This window comes from Falco punctatus (genome assembly GCF_963210335.1).
Source record: "Falco punctatus genome assembly, chromosome: 2".
In the NCBI taxonomy this organism is placed as follows: Eukaryota; Metazoa; Chordata; class Aves; order Falconiformes; family Falconidae; genus Falco; species Falco punctatus.
The window spans coordinates 116,803,312-116,820,690 of record NC_137581.1 but is presented as its reverse complement, the minus strand read 5'-3'; the positions used below and the strand labels follow the sequence as shown (position 1 = coordinate 116,820,690).

The 17,379-nt window shown below is 41.0% G+C and overlaps 1 protein-coding gene across 2 annotated transcripts in view; it reads left to right on the top strand.

The window, feature by feature from the left end:
* The window catches only part of EPHA3 (EPH receptor A3), a 237,347-nt gene that overhangs the window by 181,812 nt on the left and 38,156 nt on the right, over nucleotides 1-17,379 (top strand). Inside the window, exons 7-11 of one of the 2 annotated variants that reach the window (XM_080377011.1) lie at nucleotides 1,805-1,967; nucleotides 4,210-4,312; nucleotides 4,767-4,834; nucleotides 9,124-9,249; nucleotides 16,261-16,446. In XM_080377011.1, coding sequence (XP_080233137.1) covers nucleotides 1,805-1,967; nucleotides 4,210-4,312; nucleotides 4,767-4,834; nucleotides 9,124-9,249; nucleotides 16,261-16,446 — 646 coding nt within the window. The remainder of the gene's footprint in view (nucleotides 1-1,804; nucleotides 1,968-4,209; nucleotides 4,313-4,766; nucleotides 4,835-9,123; nucleotides 9,250-16,260; nucleotides 16,447-17,379) is intronic. The other variant, XM_080377010.1, reaches the window with a different exon arrangement.

The window sequence follows — 17,379 nt, the reverse complement described above, 5'->3', positions numbered from 1 at the left end:
ATCAGGAAACTACAGGGAGGTCCAAAACTGATTTCCTTTTTTATTTTTAGTGTGCAAAGAAAAAGGGCCATGGTAAACATTTTTAGAAACATTCTTTGAAGACTAGGTCCTGCTCACGCTAGCTGAGGTTTTGATTCTGGATGGTAATATTTAGGCACAGGCTTATTTGCTTTTTTTTTTTCCTTTTTTTTTTTTTTTTTTTGTTCTTCCTCCCCTTCACTGTGATTAGTCGCGTGCACAATATTGAATATTATGTGGAGATTCTGGCAATTTCCCTGACTATGGTGTAAATGTTTCTGTTTCTTTCTGTATCAAAGCCAGTCAAGAGCGGGGTAGTCAGGCTTCTGTAGCACCCAAGTGAACCGTTTCTGATGGTCATCTCCTAACTTAGAATAAACCTAACTTTCTCTAGACAGCACAGCAGGGCAAACACACTGGAAAGCTCTGGTCACCTGCAGTTTTCACGTGGCTTTGGCAATGCGTGTGTTGGGTGTTTTCCAACCTCTGTACTTGTGCGGTGGCACTCAAGTGTTGTCAAAGTGGAAATGTCAGCACCTTGCAAGCTAATGCAATGCCAAAAACACAGGGGGAATTAGGTGAGATTGTTCCCATCCAACATACGTTAACTCAGCTTCTGCTTCCAGCCAGGCAAAACTCAATGTTTTTCGTATATTTCAGCGTTTTCAAAGTAAAAGGGCAGCGTATGAAATCCCCACCGCCTCCAGAATAAAGAAAAGTTCATGGTTAGGAACCTAAACAACTGAGATTCTCACAGTTCCCCACATGTGTGGCTGCTGTCCAAGATTCTTTCTGAGGCAGTTCCAGCTGCCATTTTTAGGAAGCCAAAAATGCTCTTTTGGTGCAGGATGGCTGTAGTAAAATAAGCAATACCTTGGGCTCCAAATGCACGCTTCAGTTTTTAGAAGACGTACTTACAGTGGGACTGAGACATACTGTTATCAGAAGTAGCTTTATACTTACGAATTACAAATCGGTCCATTTCTTAATTAATTACAAAATGGTCAGTTTCTCATTTTATATAAAACATTGCTATGACAGAAATAGGTGACCATTAAGCAGAGTGTGGTTGTGAGTGTATTGTCTGTACTGGACACACACTTTGCTTTTCAGCAAAAAGCACTAAGGAGCAAACACCCGTTTCTGGCTGCTAAAACCCACGACTCATTCAGGAGCAGGTTCAGGAGGGGTTTGCCCACATGAGGATGGATGCATCAGTCTCATAGTTTTCTATAGCATAATAGAAAGCTGCTTATATTTGCCTGTTGGCAGAGCTGAGGTGAGGAGCCTGAGTGGAGTTTCTCTTCTGACTGTTACAAAGGTAAATGCTGTCTTGTAAAAGGCAAGGCAGTAAAAACTGCATCCTGCAATAGCTCTGCAGAGCCCTAAAATGTCCAAGTTGCCCTCTTATAACTTCCAGTTCAGTGCAGTAGGCAAAGCTGGTTTATGTTTTTTTAAATAACTTTTTCATCTTGATTTTCTTCTTGTGCTACAGACTACAGACAGAATGATGCAAAGCTATTTAATGAAATAGCGTATAGTCAACATGTCTACTATTTGATTTATAGCACAAGGCTGTAGAAGCTCTAATGATTTAGATTTCTTGCTAACCAAAACATTTTTAGCTGATTGAAATTGAATGGCTGTACAAGCATTTGTCTGGCTATAAATATTCAAAAAATTATACTGGTGCTTTCCAGGTGATGTGTGGTAATGTTGTACCAACCACCTCCTGTTCCTGTTTTTTAGGGTGTGGTTTTAATCTGATGATTTCTCTTCCCAAAAGCAGGAACAAGAGACAAGCTATACTATCCTGAGAGCCAAAGGCACCAACGTTACCATCAGCGGCCTCAAACCTGATACCACCTACATCTTCCAAATCCGAGCCCGAACTGCAGCTGGATATGGGACAAACAGCCGCAAGTTTGAATTCGAAACCAGTCCAGACTGTATGTATTGGTTCAAATGGTTTATGCCACCATCCTGGCCAGTTTCTGACTGATCCGAATGACTGCTTTCACTCCTTCTCTGGTTTAGTAAATGCAACTCGTAACTATTTATGATGTGTCTTTCTGGGTAACGTTACTATATAACTTTATCATTAAATGTTAAACATGCTATAAAGGGTATATATACTGTAATTGTCACAGGTGGTATTTTTTTCCATTCCCTACCCGGCTTCTGCCTCGTGCCTTGATACCTTGCTAGACCACGGCTCCTGCCAAGGGGGGAGGTTTGATAGAAAAACAGATTCACAGCCTCGCAATGTTCCAAGTTTGTGGCCTGAACCCTATGGACTATAAACCACTGCTCCTAGAGAATTAATATCATATTGGTCCATCACTCCTGTGGGTCAGTGTGTAGTTCTCCACACCACTGCAGAGCATTGCTGATGGCTCCTGCGTAGCCCTGAGATGAACCTAATATGCCCAGGCCGGGGAGGATGGTCACTCAGCTGAGCAGCTGGTCAGGGAGCTGAGCTGTTTGGGTCCCTTCTCTCTGTCACTGCATTTCTGGGTGGCCTGGGGGAAGTTATTTCCTGGTCCAACACTCCTTTTTCTTTTCTCTGGTGCCTAGTATAACATTATTTAACTGATGACCTTATAGGTATTCTTTACAAGTTCTGTTATTATATCAGAAAGAGTCTTAATAGAACCCACAGTCTTTAAATGTTACTTTCTTATCACTTGTTAACTATGGAGTAAGTCAGACCTTCTCTCTGCTAGAAGCTGAAAGTGGCTTCATGCACCAAAAAGTCAGTGTTTACCTAGTGCCTGGTTACTGATGTAGACTGATGATGCATAAAGACTGTTTGCTTTTTAGGTCAGACTTCCACAGAACGCTCGTATCTGCTGTTCAGAGTTATGACACAAATACGGGCTATAATTCTGATACTATCTCATAAGGCTGATTCATGTACTCATGATAAGGCTTGAGAAGCCATAGTGCAAGAAGTGCTCTGCTAAAAGCAACAAGCTTGTAACCTAGAGTAGTAGCATCAGGTCTTATTCTGAAAAGCAGACAGGCTTCTTGTTTAAAAAAATAGTTAGGGATTGTTGTTATGGTGACACATAGCTTTGGCATACTGGATGAAACTTTAACTCCAAATAGGACAAATAAGTACAGCAAGGAGAAAAAGTCAGTCGCGGTGATAACAGATTTCATAATTTAGAGGTTAACGAGTTTTCTCTGCAAAGTAATATCACCAAAAAAAGTAAAAAAGAAAAAATAGCTGTCCAAAAATGTGGCAGGTGACGGGAGACAGCAGTGCACATCTCAATAATGAGCATACAAGTTACACAGAGAGACAAAAAATGGCATAACTTTGTTCCTATTGCCAAGTTATAGCTACGTGAGTGCAGTCGTAGGACTGTAATAGGCAGAGGCTTCTTCCCCAGGGGAGCGGTGTGACTCCAAGCAGTCCCGTACACAAACTGTCTGACTCATGGGGACCAGGAGTGCAAGCTTTCTGCTCAGTTTGGACAGTTAACTTGAAGCATAGTGCTGAGGAGCCTAATTCTGCTGTGTTCAGGGGAGTTTGGTAGGTGTCTGCTGAAGGTTGTTTGCAACACCTAAGACCCCAAGGTGTCCTGCCATTGCACAGCAGTCCAGTGCACGTGGCACCATGCTTAGGGACCACAGGGAAGCATCCAGCGTAAGGCAGAAAACAGCCTTTCTTTTTCTGAAAGACATTGATTAACCATGGATAGTCCTTCCATGTGCTTCTGAGTGCCTCTGGCTTTTCACAGCTGGCACAGGGATGCTATCAAGCTTAATGCATTAAATCACTTCCCATCATACAGAAGTGACAGTAAGGGTGGTGATGATGGGCCGGCTGGAATTTCTTGCCAAGGAAAAATTCCTCACTGAACATGACAAAATATACGTATGTCATGATATGCATGTTTGTATTTACATATATGTTTGTATATAAGTATCAGTTTAACAGCAGCTACTACAATCAGCAGTAGCAGAAACAGCTTTGGTAAATTGTCAAAGATGGCCAGAGTCTTCGGTTTTCTTCCCTTGTATTTATTTGTCTGATGAAAAATTAATTAGCAGATGAAATATTTGGCAGGAAACGCAATGCTCTACAGTGATGATTTAATCTGTCTCTTCCCTGTATGATATGTAATCAATGTTATATGTGTGTGGGGGGGTTATTTATATATTTTTGTGTTAACTTTCCAGCATTCTCCATTTCCAGTGAGAATAGCCAGGTCGTAATGATTGCCATTTCAGCGGCAGTAGCCATTATCCTCCTCACGGTTGTGGTGTACGTCTTGATTGGGAGGTTAGTTTATCATCTGGGTTGCTTCCACTTCCATTTTCCCGAGGGGCCTTGACGAGCGTGGCAAATTGGGTGGCGTCGGGCAGCGGCAGGGCTGCTTTGCACCTTCTCCTTTGTCTGCTGCCCAGGAGCTCCGAGCACTGCTTCGCGCTCGATAATGAGCCCGCTAACGTTAGCAGCCCCCATCATGCAGCAGTTGTTAAAAAATGCTATAAACACATTCTTAGGCAATTGTAAAATTAAACTGTAGGGGTCAAAAATCAACAAATCCTCTCATTAGCCAATTTCCTCAAATTCCCTGAGAACATAACATGCCTCTATAGGGCACAGAGAATGAAAATATCATTAAACTTTCAAACAGGCATTTAATTGTGGAGGGAAAACATTTTATTCTGTTTCCACCTGCAGTGAACATATAAAATTCTCTATATTAATCTTTTTTCTCTGTTGCTTGTAGATTCTGTGGATACAAGAAGTCTAAACATGGCACTGATGAGAAAAGACTGCATTTTGGGAATGGCCATTGTAAGTTACTTGAAGCCTTTTAATGCTTCTCAATCTGTTGAATTCATCCCCTAGATAACTGGTATTTTTCAATTTAAAACAAAAAGTCATACTTCACTTAAACCAAGGTGAAATTGGGAAGAGAATTATCTCTTCTCTTGTGGGTAAGGAGATTTTCCCCAAACAATTATTCTTTGTTTCAAAATCTTTCATCTGTGTTCAGGTTAGTAATAAGCAAAACATCGCTGTCTGTGTTCAAACAATGCGTGTGGTTAGCAACATCATATTGATTCTGCTGTGCATTACTGAAATGCAGAATGTAGCTTCAGCTTCCTCATCAGCTGTATAACGTCTAAGAAATTACTTCTTTTTTTTTTTTTTTTCCCAAAGCAAAATATAAAATCAATGAAACCTGTCTTGATGACTACTGAAGGGACTGTGAAAATTGCTTCCTTGACAAAATTGACCCGCTAATAATTTAGTTTGGAGTTGTTCTAAGCACAGTCTGAAAAGTGATTTGGAGTACTTTCTTAAATTAAGAATAACTACTAAAGAAGTGTCTCACGAATTAATGGCATTTTTTAAATCCAGCTGTGTTTACAAACACGTTTTGTTCAAGTAAGTCCTGGTTCCCCACTTGCAGGAACGAATATGTCTGTGCTGTCTTTGGGTGCCATCCAGGACTAAGGGAGCCTTTCTCTTGATTTACATTATCTTTGTGTCACAAAAATTGTCTGGAGTTAAGGATGTGAGATTTTGCTCACCCTGAGGAATCTGGGCTGCTTTTGAAACATGTTCAAAAGCCAGACCCGAAGCCTGTCTGTTTCTGCTGTTTGCATGCCTATTTTAAATAAGTCTAAATGGGACTTTATTCGTGGCTGCTCGGGGTCATTCAGCTGTGCCCTGTGAAAGGAACAGCGTGGAGCAAGATCCCATCCAGGAGACACTCAAGGGAAGAAGCACTGATTTTCTGAGGCCAGGCACATGCCCTGGCTACCAGGAAAGAGCTTGCTATGGCCCGTGGCTGGAGGGGAACATCATCCTGCAGCATTTCAGCTCCTCTCTGACGCTGGATCCCCTCTGCAGGGTGCGCAGCCCTGCAGCACTTTGCCACAATGGAGAGGCTGTGGATGGTGAGGATTGGATCATAGCCAAAGCTCCACCCACACCACCCTCCTTAAAATACAAATAAATTAGTTTTGGAGCATGAAAAGCTGGGGGGAGAGGAAGGTGACAGTTCAAAATTCCTGAGCAGGGACAGGGGGAAATCTTGGGGTTTTATCACTGCATTTTTGGATTTTTTTCATCCTTACAGGGCGAAGATAACGCCCTTCAAAAACACCAAGTCTGGAAATTCCTTTTTTTCACCCCCACAACTCTTGTTGTCTAATGAGCATGTTTTAATAAGAAGCAGTTGTTTGTCTTTGAAACTGTTTCAGCTCCAAGTAAAAATCCTGTAGCACCACGTAAGCCACGTTGAACCATATATTTCTACCGCTTAGCACGTTGTGAGGTTCCCATACGTGGGTTTTTGCACACAACAGTGGCGCTGTACCGTCTGCAAGGAGAGAGCTGCTGGTACCATAATCAGATGCCTCCCCACCAAATATAATTGAATTAACATTTTAATGAGGGATTTACCTGCAGTAGTTGGAAATTAGAACCGCTTCCTAATCCTCGTGACAATGGAGTAACTGTTCTCTGACTGTTCATATTTTTATTATTTCACGTTGGGAGCCCCTCCTTACCCCCGTGAGCCGTGAGCATGCATATCCCAGCACGTGTGCCCCTCCCCCGGCACTGTCGGGGGACACGCAAGGGTTTGCCTCGTGCAGCCCAACAACCCCTAACCAACTAGTCTCAAAAAACTCTAGATGGTTACATGTGGCCCATAGAATTAATGCTTCATCATCCAAATTTAATGAGGTTATAAAATAAAAGCAGCCAGTAAAGAAAGTGTCACAGACAAATAACAGGTCAGAATTTGCTCTCCTTACTCCCACACAATGGAAAGTTGCAATCACTATTCTTAAACATGTCAGTGCTGTTAAATTCCTGGGGATTAAATTGCTTTTAATTTGGCTTTAGATATTTATGTACTGTTTTCTGAGTAGTGCCATGCTGATTCACTACGCAGTAAGAAACAGAGCTGATCGTGGACCTGTTAGAAATTCTTGAAAATGGTTTATTGATTTTGCAGATATTTATCTGTTAGGGTTTGTATGTATGTACGTGTGTGGCTGTTGAAACTTTATTCTACTAAATTGCAGTCTTTCTCAAAGAATAAGCAAATTGCTCCTGTGAACTAAAAAAGGATAAAGTAACTTCCATGGCTGTCGTAAACTTTCAGCATCTTAAATACAGCAGCTGGTTTATTTCAGTCAGTTTATTCTGAATTACTTTAAAAAAGGCCCCAGCCATGAACTATTCCCTGCAGCCTTATTACAAATCCTATAATATTACTTCAAAGGAGCAAAAATGTTTCACCTCCTCAGATCCTCTCCCTTTGCCTTCTTTGGCTAGGCTCTTTTTATTTTTTTGTTACCTTTAGGGCAATTCATGCTGTTAAAATGAAAATGTAAATTATTATGTTTGCACAGAATGAGCTGTAAAGTAGTACAGCTTAACACATGTGCATGTGTTTATTATCTGTTTTTCATGACAGAAGCCAGTTACTATACAGGCTGCCCTTAATTATTGGTGTGAAGGGATTATTCTCCTTGCAGCCACCATCACCTGATCTTGGGAACCTCTGGGGTCAGCATTAAAAATCTGCAGCCAAAAACCCCACAGTGCAGCAGCTTTTAATTGTTGTTATTTTTATTGGGGGTATGAGGGAGCCTGTAATGTACATTCAGCATGGATGGAAAGCAGCATTTACAAGAATTTTAACCAACAGCAATATACAGCCAATTACTTTTTGTTTTACTTGCAAGTAATTCTGTAATCATCAGGCTCTTGAAGGAAACACAGTTGGCATTTAATGCCGTGCACACGCAGCCCTTGTGTTAGGAGCATGGCTCTTAGTTTGCGTTGTTTTCCAGGCAATTAGCTTGGGAACTCAGTTTTATCATTTCTTTGTCAATACTGAGGCCAATAAATATCTGTGAGATCGATTATTATTTCTTTTACGTACACTTGGGATTGTTTGACCAAACAATGGTGTGTGCTAATAGTCCAAAGGTATTTTTCTCCCATTTGTGTAACCCCAGCAAAGAAAAGATTTAACTCTTCTAGCAGTCAACAGATTGACGCAGTATAATAATGCCAAGCTGGAAGGGATATTCCTGAGTAGGTCAAGGCAGTGTTTGTAGGAGGAGTTAATATCTTTTACAAGACCAACTGGTACAGTTAGGAAAAGTTAGAGTACATGTCCAGGAATGCAGGGTTTGTGTCAGCAGCAGAGAAATTCAAGCTGGATGTAATGGTTATTTCACTTTGCTTGAAAAAACCATCATCTCTGTGTCCTAAAATGAGCACAGAGTTGGACACACGAGGTACTGGGTCCAAGCGCAAGCAGGACCTTGAGCTGGGGAGGAGGAATGAGGCTGCTTTGCCTTCAGCAATCTTTTCTGGAGAAAAAGGTTGGCAATGGTGATGTGTTCCTCCCGCCCCCAGTCCTGCTGGAGGAAGGGATGTGGAGAGCTCGAAACTGCCCTTCAAACCTTTCAGTCATTTGAAGCGATGTTTGCTCCGGGCAAAGAGAGCAATCCCTGGCCGGGAAACGACGGAAGGGGATGAAATAATAACATGGAGCACTAGAACCAGACTTTAGTAACAGGAACAACTGGCTGCCATCCTTGTGCATACTAGCAGAGGGACTGAGGCAGAGGTGCATTTGCTCATGTATAATTTGCTTTTCTTATGCATTGTTGGAGGACTCTGAAAGAAAAAGTATAAGTTAATGTGGTCTCCTTAATATATTCCTAACAACTTTCCAGGTTGACCATAGCGTCACACGTTTTATTCCTTGCCTCTTTGTTGTTACCTTGCGAGGGACAGTGTAAGGCAGCACCTAAACGTAGCAAGCTGGGAGGGATGGGTAATATTTTAATATTTGAAAAGCAGCTAAATTTGGCAAGAGCAGATATATTTAAAATAGGGTTTCAGACTTCTGTGCAATAACTACATTACTGTCTCTGGTTTCATTCTATATTAAGATTCCTGAAGACCCATGGAAAGCAGTTTAATATGAAGAAGCAGTATACCTTTTTCTTCTATTGATTTGATTTCTATTGTCTCACGAGCTTTCTTTAGAAGGATTAATTAAGTCTGAATAACGTTTTCTCTCTGAATTTGTTTTTACACAGTAAAACTCCCAGGCCTGAGAACTTACGTAGATCCGCATACCTATGAGGATCCCAGTCAAGCTGTGCATGAATTTGCCAAGGAACTAGATGCTTCTAATATATCCATCGATAAAGTAGTTGGAGCAGGTAATGACTACCAGATATACTGAATTAAAAATAGCTTTTTGCTGTATATCCTGTTTTACATCTTTGGGTTTATACTTACGGCTGGAAAGAAAACATTGTAAAGTCTTCAAATTAGTAGGGCATATTTACAGCTGACTTTGGCGCATAGGAAAAGTTAAAGGCACACAGTTCTATTTTTTTTTTGTCCCCAGAGAAAGCAGATAGAAAGATGGTTTTTCAAAGGACACCCATCAACTCACACTTGGACACAGCACTGTTGGGAGTGAAAAGAGAGTTCAGCCTCACTTCTATGTTTCTCTTTAAAATCTGTCAGCACAGAAAATGGTATCAACTGTGAAGACGTTTTCTTTTTTTTCCCTTAAAAGGACTGTTGACTATTATGCCTTGAATGAAACCACAAACTCATTTCATACCAGTCACCCCACATCCATCAGACTGCAGTGACCTTTGGTCATTGGATTGATTTTGGTCACTGCTTTGGATTTGAATTATCGATTTAAGAGGAAAGGGTTGTCTGTCTGATAACTGATTGTCTGAGCCATACAGACGCCATAGATAGTTGAGTTTACAGAAAGCAAACTGTCAAAATGAGCAGATTTTGTAGCAGAGGAGCCAGGTTATAGAAAGTCTCGTCACACTGAGTTCTCCATGTTGCAATGCAGCATGTAGCTTCTGACAAGATGCATGTTTGCTTCTTGAAGTGGCAGATTGTCTTGTCAAGTCAGAATATCATAAAGTGTTAGCTTTCCTGATAAATTAAAGCATTTGTGAGAAGTAATATTGATTTTTAATTCATTGAAAATTACTGGTTCTTTTATTATTGATTTCTTGCTTCTCTCTAAATCTAGTATTTGAATTAAAATCATGAGATGTGAGAGACGGGCTCCTAGTCCATAGCAAAAGGTTTTCAGTTGGAAAAAAAACAACCACATAAAACCAAGCTACTGTACTCAGTGCATCTTCTGAATTACCCAGTAAAAAGAAACAGTATTCATCCTGTCTTACTGCAGCTGCTCAGCACCTCGTATGAAGATAGGTTATTTTCTGCAAAGGTAGAATTGTTGTTTCTTGCTGGTTTTAATTTTGCCCCACAAGAGTGCACTGTTCCCCATCATCTTCAGTCAAGGCAGCAGCGCTGCTTACTGCACGTAGCAGAGAATTGCTGTGGGGCTAGAGAAGGCGTTCCTGAAAAGCTAAGGCCAAGAGCAGTATGTTTCTTACCAGACTTTCAGGGGCCTTTGTTCACAAATGTGGGCTCTGTGCAGTATATGAACCTAGAAAACAAGTTCACAAGAATGAATGATGTGTCATATTTCATAGCATCATTTAAGTTGGACAAGACCTTTCAAATCATCAAGCCCAACCGGTAGCCCAGGACAGCCAAGCCCACCACTAAGCCATGTCCCTGAGCACCCATCTACGTGGTTTTTAAACACCTCCAGGCGTGGTGACTCCACCACCTCCCTGGGCAGCTTGTTCCAATGCTTGACCATCCCTTCAGTGAAGTTTTTTCCTAAAATCCAGTCTAAACCTCCTCTGGTGCAACTTGAGGATGTTTCATCTTGTCCTGTCACTTGTTACTTGGGAGAAGAGACCGACCCCCACCTGCCTACAGCCTCCTGTATTTATATTATCACTCCTACATCTGTAGGGAGTGATAAGTTCCCCCCCTCCCCCAAGCCTCCTCCTCTCCAGACTAAACCACCTTAGTTACTTCAGCTGCTCCTCACAAGACTTGTGCTCCAGACCCTTCCCCAGCTCCATTGCCCTTCTCTGGACATGGTCCAGCAGCTCTCTGTCCCTCCCGAAGCTCATTGTTTGGACTTATTTTTAATCAGAATGCATATGGGAATAATAGGTAAACCCAAACTGGCCAAATACGACCTCTGAAAATGGAGGAGGAGTTTTCTAAGAGGCTTCAAAAAAGGGATATGTCCTAAAAGAGTCAGGTGGTTTAAAAAGAAGTCCCTTTGTCCACGCCAGTAAAAGCGACAGAGGGTTCCTGCAGGTCCTCTACACTGAAGCATGAACTGAAGATATATTAACGCCATTTGTTGGAGGCGGTGACTCAGGTTCACGTAGCCTAAACTAGGTACGGTGTTACAGTCTGCATTTCCTTGAGCAGTTGCCAGAGATGCCAACAGGAAGAGCCAAGCAGGGAAAACCAGATGAAAATAAGGCTATGGAGTGCTCAGAGCTTCCAAAACGCATTCGTAGCATCACTGCACACTGCTGTCCCATCCAACACGGGGCAGCTTTTGCGTTCAGAGTTAAGTTGTTCGAGGCTGCTTCTGCAAGAACGCTTCTTTCCTCCCCCAAAGCAGAAAGGTGTTTCCTGTCTCCTACTTGAGTCAATGACTTATTGGAGTGAATGACTTGGTCTTTTCCTGCCCTTCTCTTTTACAAATGCAAATGTGAATGAAATTATAAGAAGACAGTGATTTGAGAAGGGATTCATTTAACTGCATTGAAGTGTGACGTAAGTAATGAGACCTTCAAGTCAGGCAAGTAATCTTGATCTTCTGAGGTACTTTCCCAAGTCATTTTTCACAGCTTTAGCCAGAAGTTTCTGAGAGGAGAGGGCAGCTTACATAGCTTTGAAAACACACCCAAATGCAATCAGGAAATACTCTTGTCCAAAAGAACCTCCAGAAGAGCACAAGGGATTTTGGTGGGAGGCTAAGCATAAGAAAACTGAGTTCAGGAGCCACTTTTCCAGATTTTTCTTTACAGCGATTTTTTCTTTTAAAACTACTCACTTGTTTTTACAGACCCAGTTCAGCAAACCACTTAAGAAGTTTAAAGCCAATTGGATAGCAAAAGAATACTACAGAAAGTACTTTCTCAATTTGGGATGGATTTAACTATGTGCTTTGCTGAACGCGAAAACAAGCATTCGCTTTTCTTTCAAAGCTTGAACATACTTGTAGCATAACTTCTTGTTAATCAAAGTATTTCTAAAATTTAGGGACTACTGGTCCATGAACTTATTGTGAAGGCTGGCAGTGTCTCAGGGAGCACTTGCAGATCATTGCTGAGGTTCATGAGGTTTATGAAACATTCAGCTCAGTTGACTCTCCAGCTCCGAGGCAGTTCTGTGCACGGCAGCGCAATCGTGACTTAAGACACAACAAAGTGAAGGGAGTAGCTAATTTCACAGAGTCATCTTTTATTTGTCCTCTGGGTCTAAATGCACAGCAAATGCCATTCACTGATGCACTAAGTAGCCCATTTAAAAAGAAATTAAGATCTCCTTAAGAGAGATCTTTATATCATGAACAGCTCTCCTAATAATATCTATTTGCTTTCCACACGTAAATAGACCTATCACTCTGCAGGGTAGGTTATACAATGTTTGTGTGTGTAGCATAATTAAAAATAAACACTTCAGAAAGGCTTTATGTGAAAAGCCATCAACTTCATCTCTTAAAATCACTGCCAGGTTTTCCACCCTCCAACTCAAACGCAAGTCCTTATTCCTCCTAAACAGTATTTGATGAGATCCATCTAGCGGGACCATGTAATAATGATTTCCAGGAAAAAGATGTAGTGTAACTCATGTCACTTATGGGTGTTGACCAGGTAGGCTTATGTAGCATCCATAGTGCCCTATATACAAAAGAGCCAAAGGTTAACATAGTTGGGCTGCCCAGTGAGTCTTTTCCAGTGAAATCATTTTCCAAGAAAATAAACCCATTTTATATTCATGGACAGCAGTAAGCTCCATTGTTAGGTAGGGTCCAACTTTTAGTGTCCTGCAGCACTGGCTTTGAGGCACTTGTGGAATCCACTTAATCACCCAAGTTCTAATTTGTGCAGCCATGGCCAAATGGAACTGTGCTGATGGACATTAGCTGTAATCTTTCCCTTCCCAAAAGTCAAACAAATATCAAACACATGATTCCGGTCCAAAATGAGGGATTGATTGCTGAACTGCTTGATGAAATCATAGCTGTAGTCTCCGTTGACAGTAACTGACAATAGTGTTAAGGGGTTAGCTTGTTAGAGCTTTTTGGACCATTAAAACATAGAAAAGCAGACAAAGCTGGGCTTTACAAGATTTATTTCAAGCCCTTTTTTTCCCTTCCCTCTGTTTTCAAGACGTGCTTTGCTCTTCCTCTTTGTGGTGCTCTGACAGTATTGAGCTGGGCTTACTCTTTGAACTGAAGCAGTGTTTGCTCTTGGTAAAGTATACTGGTCGTTTTGGCTTGCAGAGGTTGAGTATTTTTAATTAAGAAGTCTGAACAGAACTCAGCACCCATTAGTTACTAGTAATAGGTTTTACAATTCATTTTCTGAGTTGCTGCCCGTCTTGGCAGCCTGAAATACAAATAATGTTGGAAATGATGGATGTAATGTAAGTGGTATGTTAGTAGTATATATGTATATAAAGATATACCCTGTTTCTAGGTTTTTTTTGCTTATTCCATTAATAGCACAGTATCGTGCCTAAAGGATGGAGCAGCTTAGCAGCTGGTGGTAAGATACGGTGGCATTCACTTCTGTGTTCTTGATTCAAATCTAGCCTGGGTTAGCAACAGAGAAAAGTCATCACCCTGTAACACATTTGCTCTTTTTTTTTTTTTTTTTTTTTTTTTTTGTCTAGCCGAGAACCCTTAGAAAATAAAGCTGAAAACTGACCTCAAGAGGTCATTAAGTCCACACCCTTGCCCAAAACAGAACTTGTTAGGTACCATTCTTGACATGCTTGTTCTTCAGAGTCTCCAAGACAGAAGAGTTAATAGTCTCCCTAAAAAATCTTTTGCACCATCCAAGTGTCCTTACTGTTAGAATTTTTTTCCTGATCTAACTGACCTTTATTGTAATTTGCAACTCTTCTTTGGTTTGCCTTTTGTGTATAGAAAAAGGAGCTGGTGTCCACCTTACTTATAACCATAATGTTGATTAGCCAAAACTATCATTATGTCCCTTCTCATTCCTTGTTGTGTATAAACAACACAAATTTCCTGAGTTTTTGAACGTGAGCACACAGCCCTGACTTTTAAGATCCTGGTCATTTTTATTACTCCCTTTTATCACTCCTTAATTGCAGTGGCACAGATGGGACATGGACTTTAATGCCAGCCATATTGATGGCAAGTTGATGAAAGACTAATTTCAGTTTGCTCATAAATGGGCTGAATGTAACGTCTAAAATATATCCCATGTGGTACCACATCTGAAGTCAACGGTGAAGGGCTGTCAATGCATCACATTTTTGAGCATTAAGTCTATGAAGAGCAACATGATTTAAATGCGCCTATTACAGATATCTTATTTCAGTGGGTTTGGGTCATTTTTGGTTTTCACAGATGTTGCTTAATGTAAACAATCAGCTGCAGAGATAAAAAAAGAACCATTGTGGGCAAATGAGCTCCAAGTGCCTTTACTCTTTAGAGGCGTAGCAATGCTCTTGCATAGTACCATAGGATCCTAGAATAGTTTGGGCTGGAGGGGACCTTTAGAGGTCATCGAGACCAGCTCCCCTGCAACAAGCGGGGACATCTTCAACATTTCGGTGTACTACACATTCAGTTGGGAAAAGCTCCTGTGTAAGCAGTACAATCACTCTTTCCATGATGTCTCACTCACAAATAAAAACAAAATTCCCAGTTTGCATAAAAAATGATGCCAGCTAGATTTAGATTTATAGGGTTTGTTTGTTTCCAAGTTAAACTTTCTATACAAGGCTACTTGATACATGCCAAAATAAGGCATATGAGGGGCTATATATATTTAGATCTTGTGTATTTTGACAAAAGAACCTGAACAGGCATGTATTGTTGGAAAATGAGTGTTAAAGTCCTCCAGCAACACCCTCTAGTTTCTTGAAAAAAAACCCATCAACCACAAAACAAACCACCTTTCTTCTCTTCTTTGTTCAGTAAAGTGTTTTCCTTGTCATTGAATATAAATAATCATGTAGGGCAATTCTTGCCATCATATTTCTTGTATAATTTATCCATTCTCTGGTTTTTTGGTTTTTGTTTTTGGTTTTGGTTTTGTTTTTTTTTTTGGGGGGGGGGTGTTCGTTATTTCAATTATTTTGTCATTTAAGCAAAAAGACAAAAAGTTGCTACTCTAATTTAAGTGGGGTGCATGTGCAATTCACGATATATGAAATCTAAGGTAGAGGGTTGGATAATTTGGAATCAAAAGTCAGTTGCTGCTCAAATGTTTTTTTATGATACTGCGACTTCCTTAAATGCTTTATGCAATCATGAGTTAAATACAGAAATTTTCAAGTGAGATGCCTTCTTCCAGCAATTTGTGAACATATTTCATACTTGCTTATTTGAATGCTACGATGATTTTCCCTGTGCACTCTTCTTGGACGTTACATAGCAAAGGATAAACCACATTACATAAAAGCAGACACGCAGTGATACCTGCCATCTTCTATTGAGGGATCTCACACAACACGCAGTGGGCACGATATTCACGGTGGACTATCAAGTCCCGTAGTCCCATAGTGACAGTATGTATTGGCACGATTAGATCTCTCTGAATAGTGGTAGAACAAAGATGGTTTGTATGGATTTCTTTTTTCTTTGCAGCTGCATAGATAAATTCCTTATCTTATGAACTATCCTGCTACTTTAATTGAAAGAAATAAAATAATTGGGAACTGTACTCTCTCTGTTTGGGTAGAAATGAAGAGTACAGTGCTCACACGGAGGCATGACTATTCTGATACTCTTGCATTTATCAGTTAGTCCTCCTACTGTTGTCTCAAAGTGCATCAACTGAAACAAAAAGGGAATTTTCTGGTTGCATTTTTGCAGTCATCTGGTTATGCAGTGTAACTAGGTGACATTGTCCAGTTTGACAGCTGGAGAACCCAAGCATGGAAATGCAAAGTAGTTGCCCAAAGGCCTCCTTTGGAGCTCTGGTCCATGGCCCATCAGTAAACATCCTACTTCAGGGACTTCTGCTGAATGCTGGGGCTTCTTTCTTAAATCCCCGTGAAATAACTGCATTTCATCTTTTGTCATTTTTCCACTTTTTTAGGGGAGTTTGGAGAAGTGTGCAGTGGGCGCCTAAAGCTGCCTTCGAAGAAGGAAATTTCAGTGGCTATCAAAACCCTGAAAGTTGGCTACACTGAAAAACAGAGAAGGGACTTCCTGGGAGAAGCCAGCATCATGGGACAGTTTGACCACCCTAATATCATTCGGTTAGAGGGAGTCGTCACTAAAAGTAAGAGATGACAGGGGCATCTGTTTTGCATGGGATGTGTCACTGGAGGTCCCTTCCAACCTAATTTATTCTGTGATTTGCTGATCTCTCAAGACAGAGCAAAAGCAAATAAAAACCAGAATCACCCACGTTTATGCTCTCCAAACCCTTCCAGAAATGTATATGTCATAACCCTGTCAATATGTACCAAATATCCTTCAAAAGAGATGACAGCAGAAACACAGAGTTTGGCTTTCGCAGCATATATTGTATTTCCTCAAAATCAGGAAAAAAATTACCCATGTGAATGCACCAGCCAAACCCACGCTGCAGGATCCAACAACACATTGGTGGTGGTCGAGGGTCTTGCCCACCACGCAGCTGCAGGACCTTCGCTGCCTTGCTGCTCTCCGGCTGCTGGGAGCTTAGAAACACTGCCCTGGCTTGACGAGCTGGGAGAAATTGGGGAATAAAAATACAGGGGACTTGGGGGGAAAAGGAGCATTTCTGTAGAACACTGCAGCTCAGTAATAAAGTAGCAGGTTTAATAAACTCCAGAGCTACAAATTGCTACGAAGTGGCCAAGAGGCAGTGGCTGATAATCTGTTAGGAGCCGTGGAGTCTGATGTCCTAAGGTTCCCTAATTGCACTGAAGCAATGTGTTCTGCTTGCAACTAAATCATTAGATTTTATCTTTAGCGCAAATTAATGAACAGCCCACCTGGCTACAGCAACAGATACTAGTAAATTAATAAGTCCAGATTTTTTCCAACATGGTTTTCATGCAGGGAAAACACTGGCTGTGATACTCAGTGTGTACCAGTATGAGGCATTTTAAAGATCCTGATCCTCCAGAATTTATACTTCTTAGTAAAATCTCAGGAAAATAAAAATCTTGGGGCTTGAAGCTGTCAGCAGTAAATTTGATTTTATTTCTTTGATAATACGTGTACT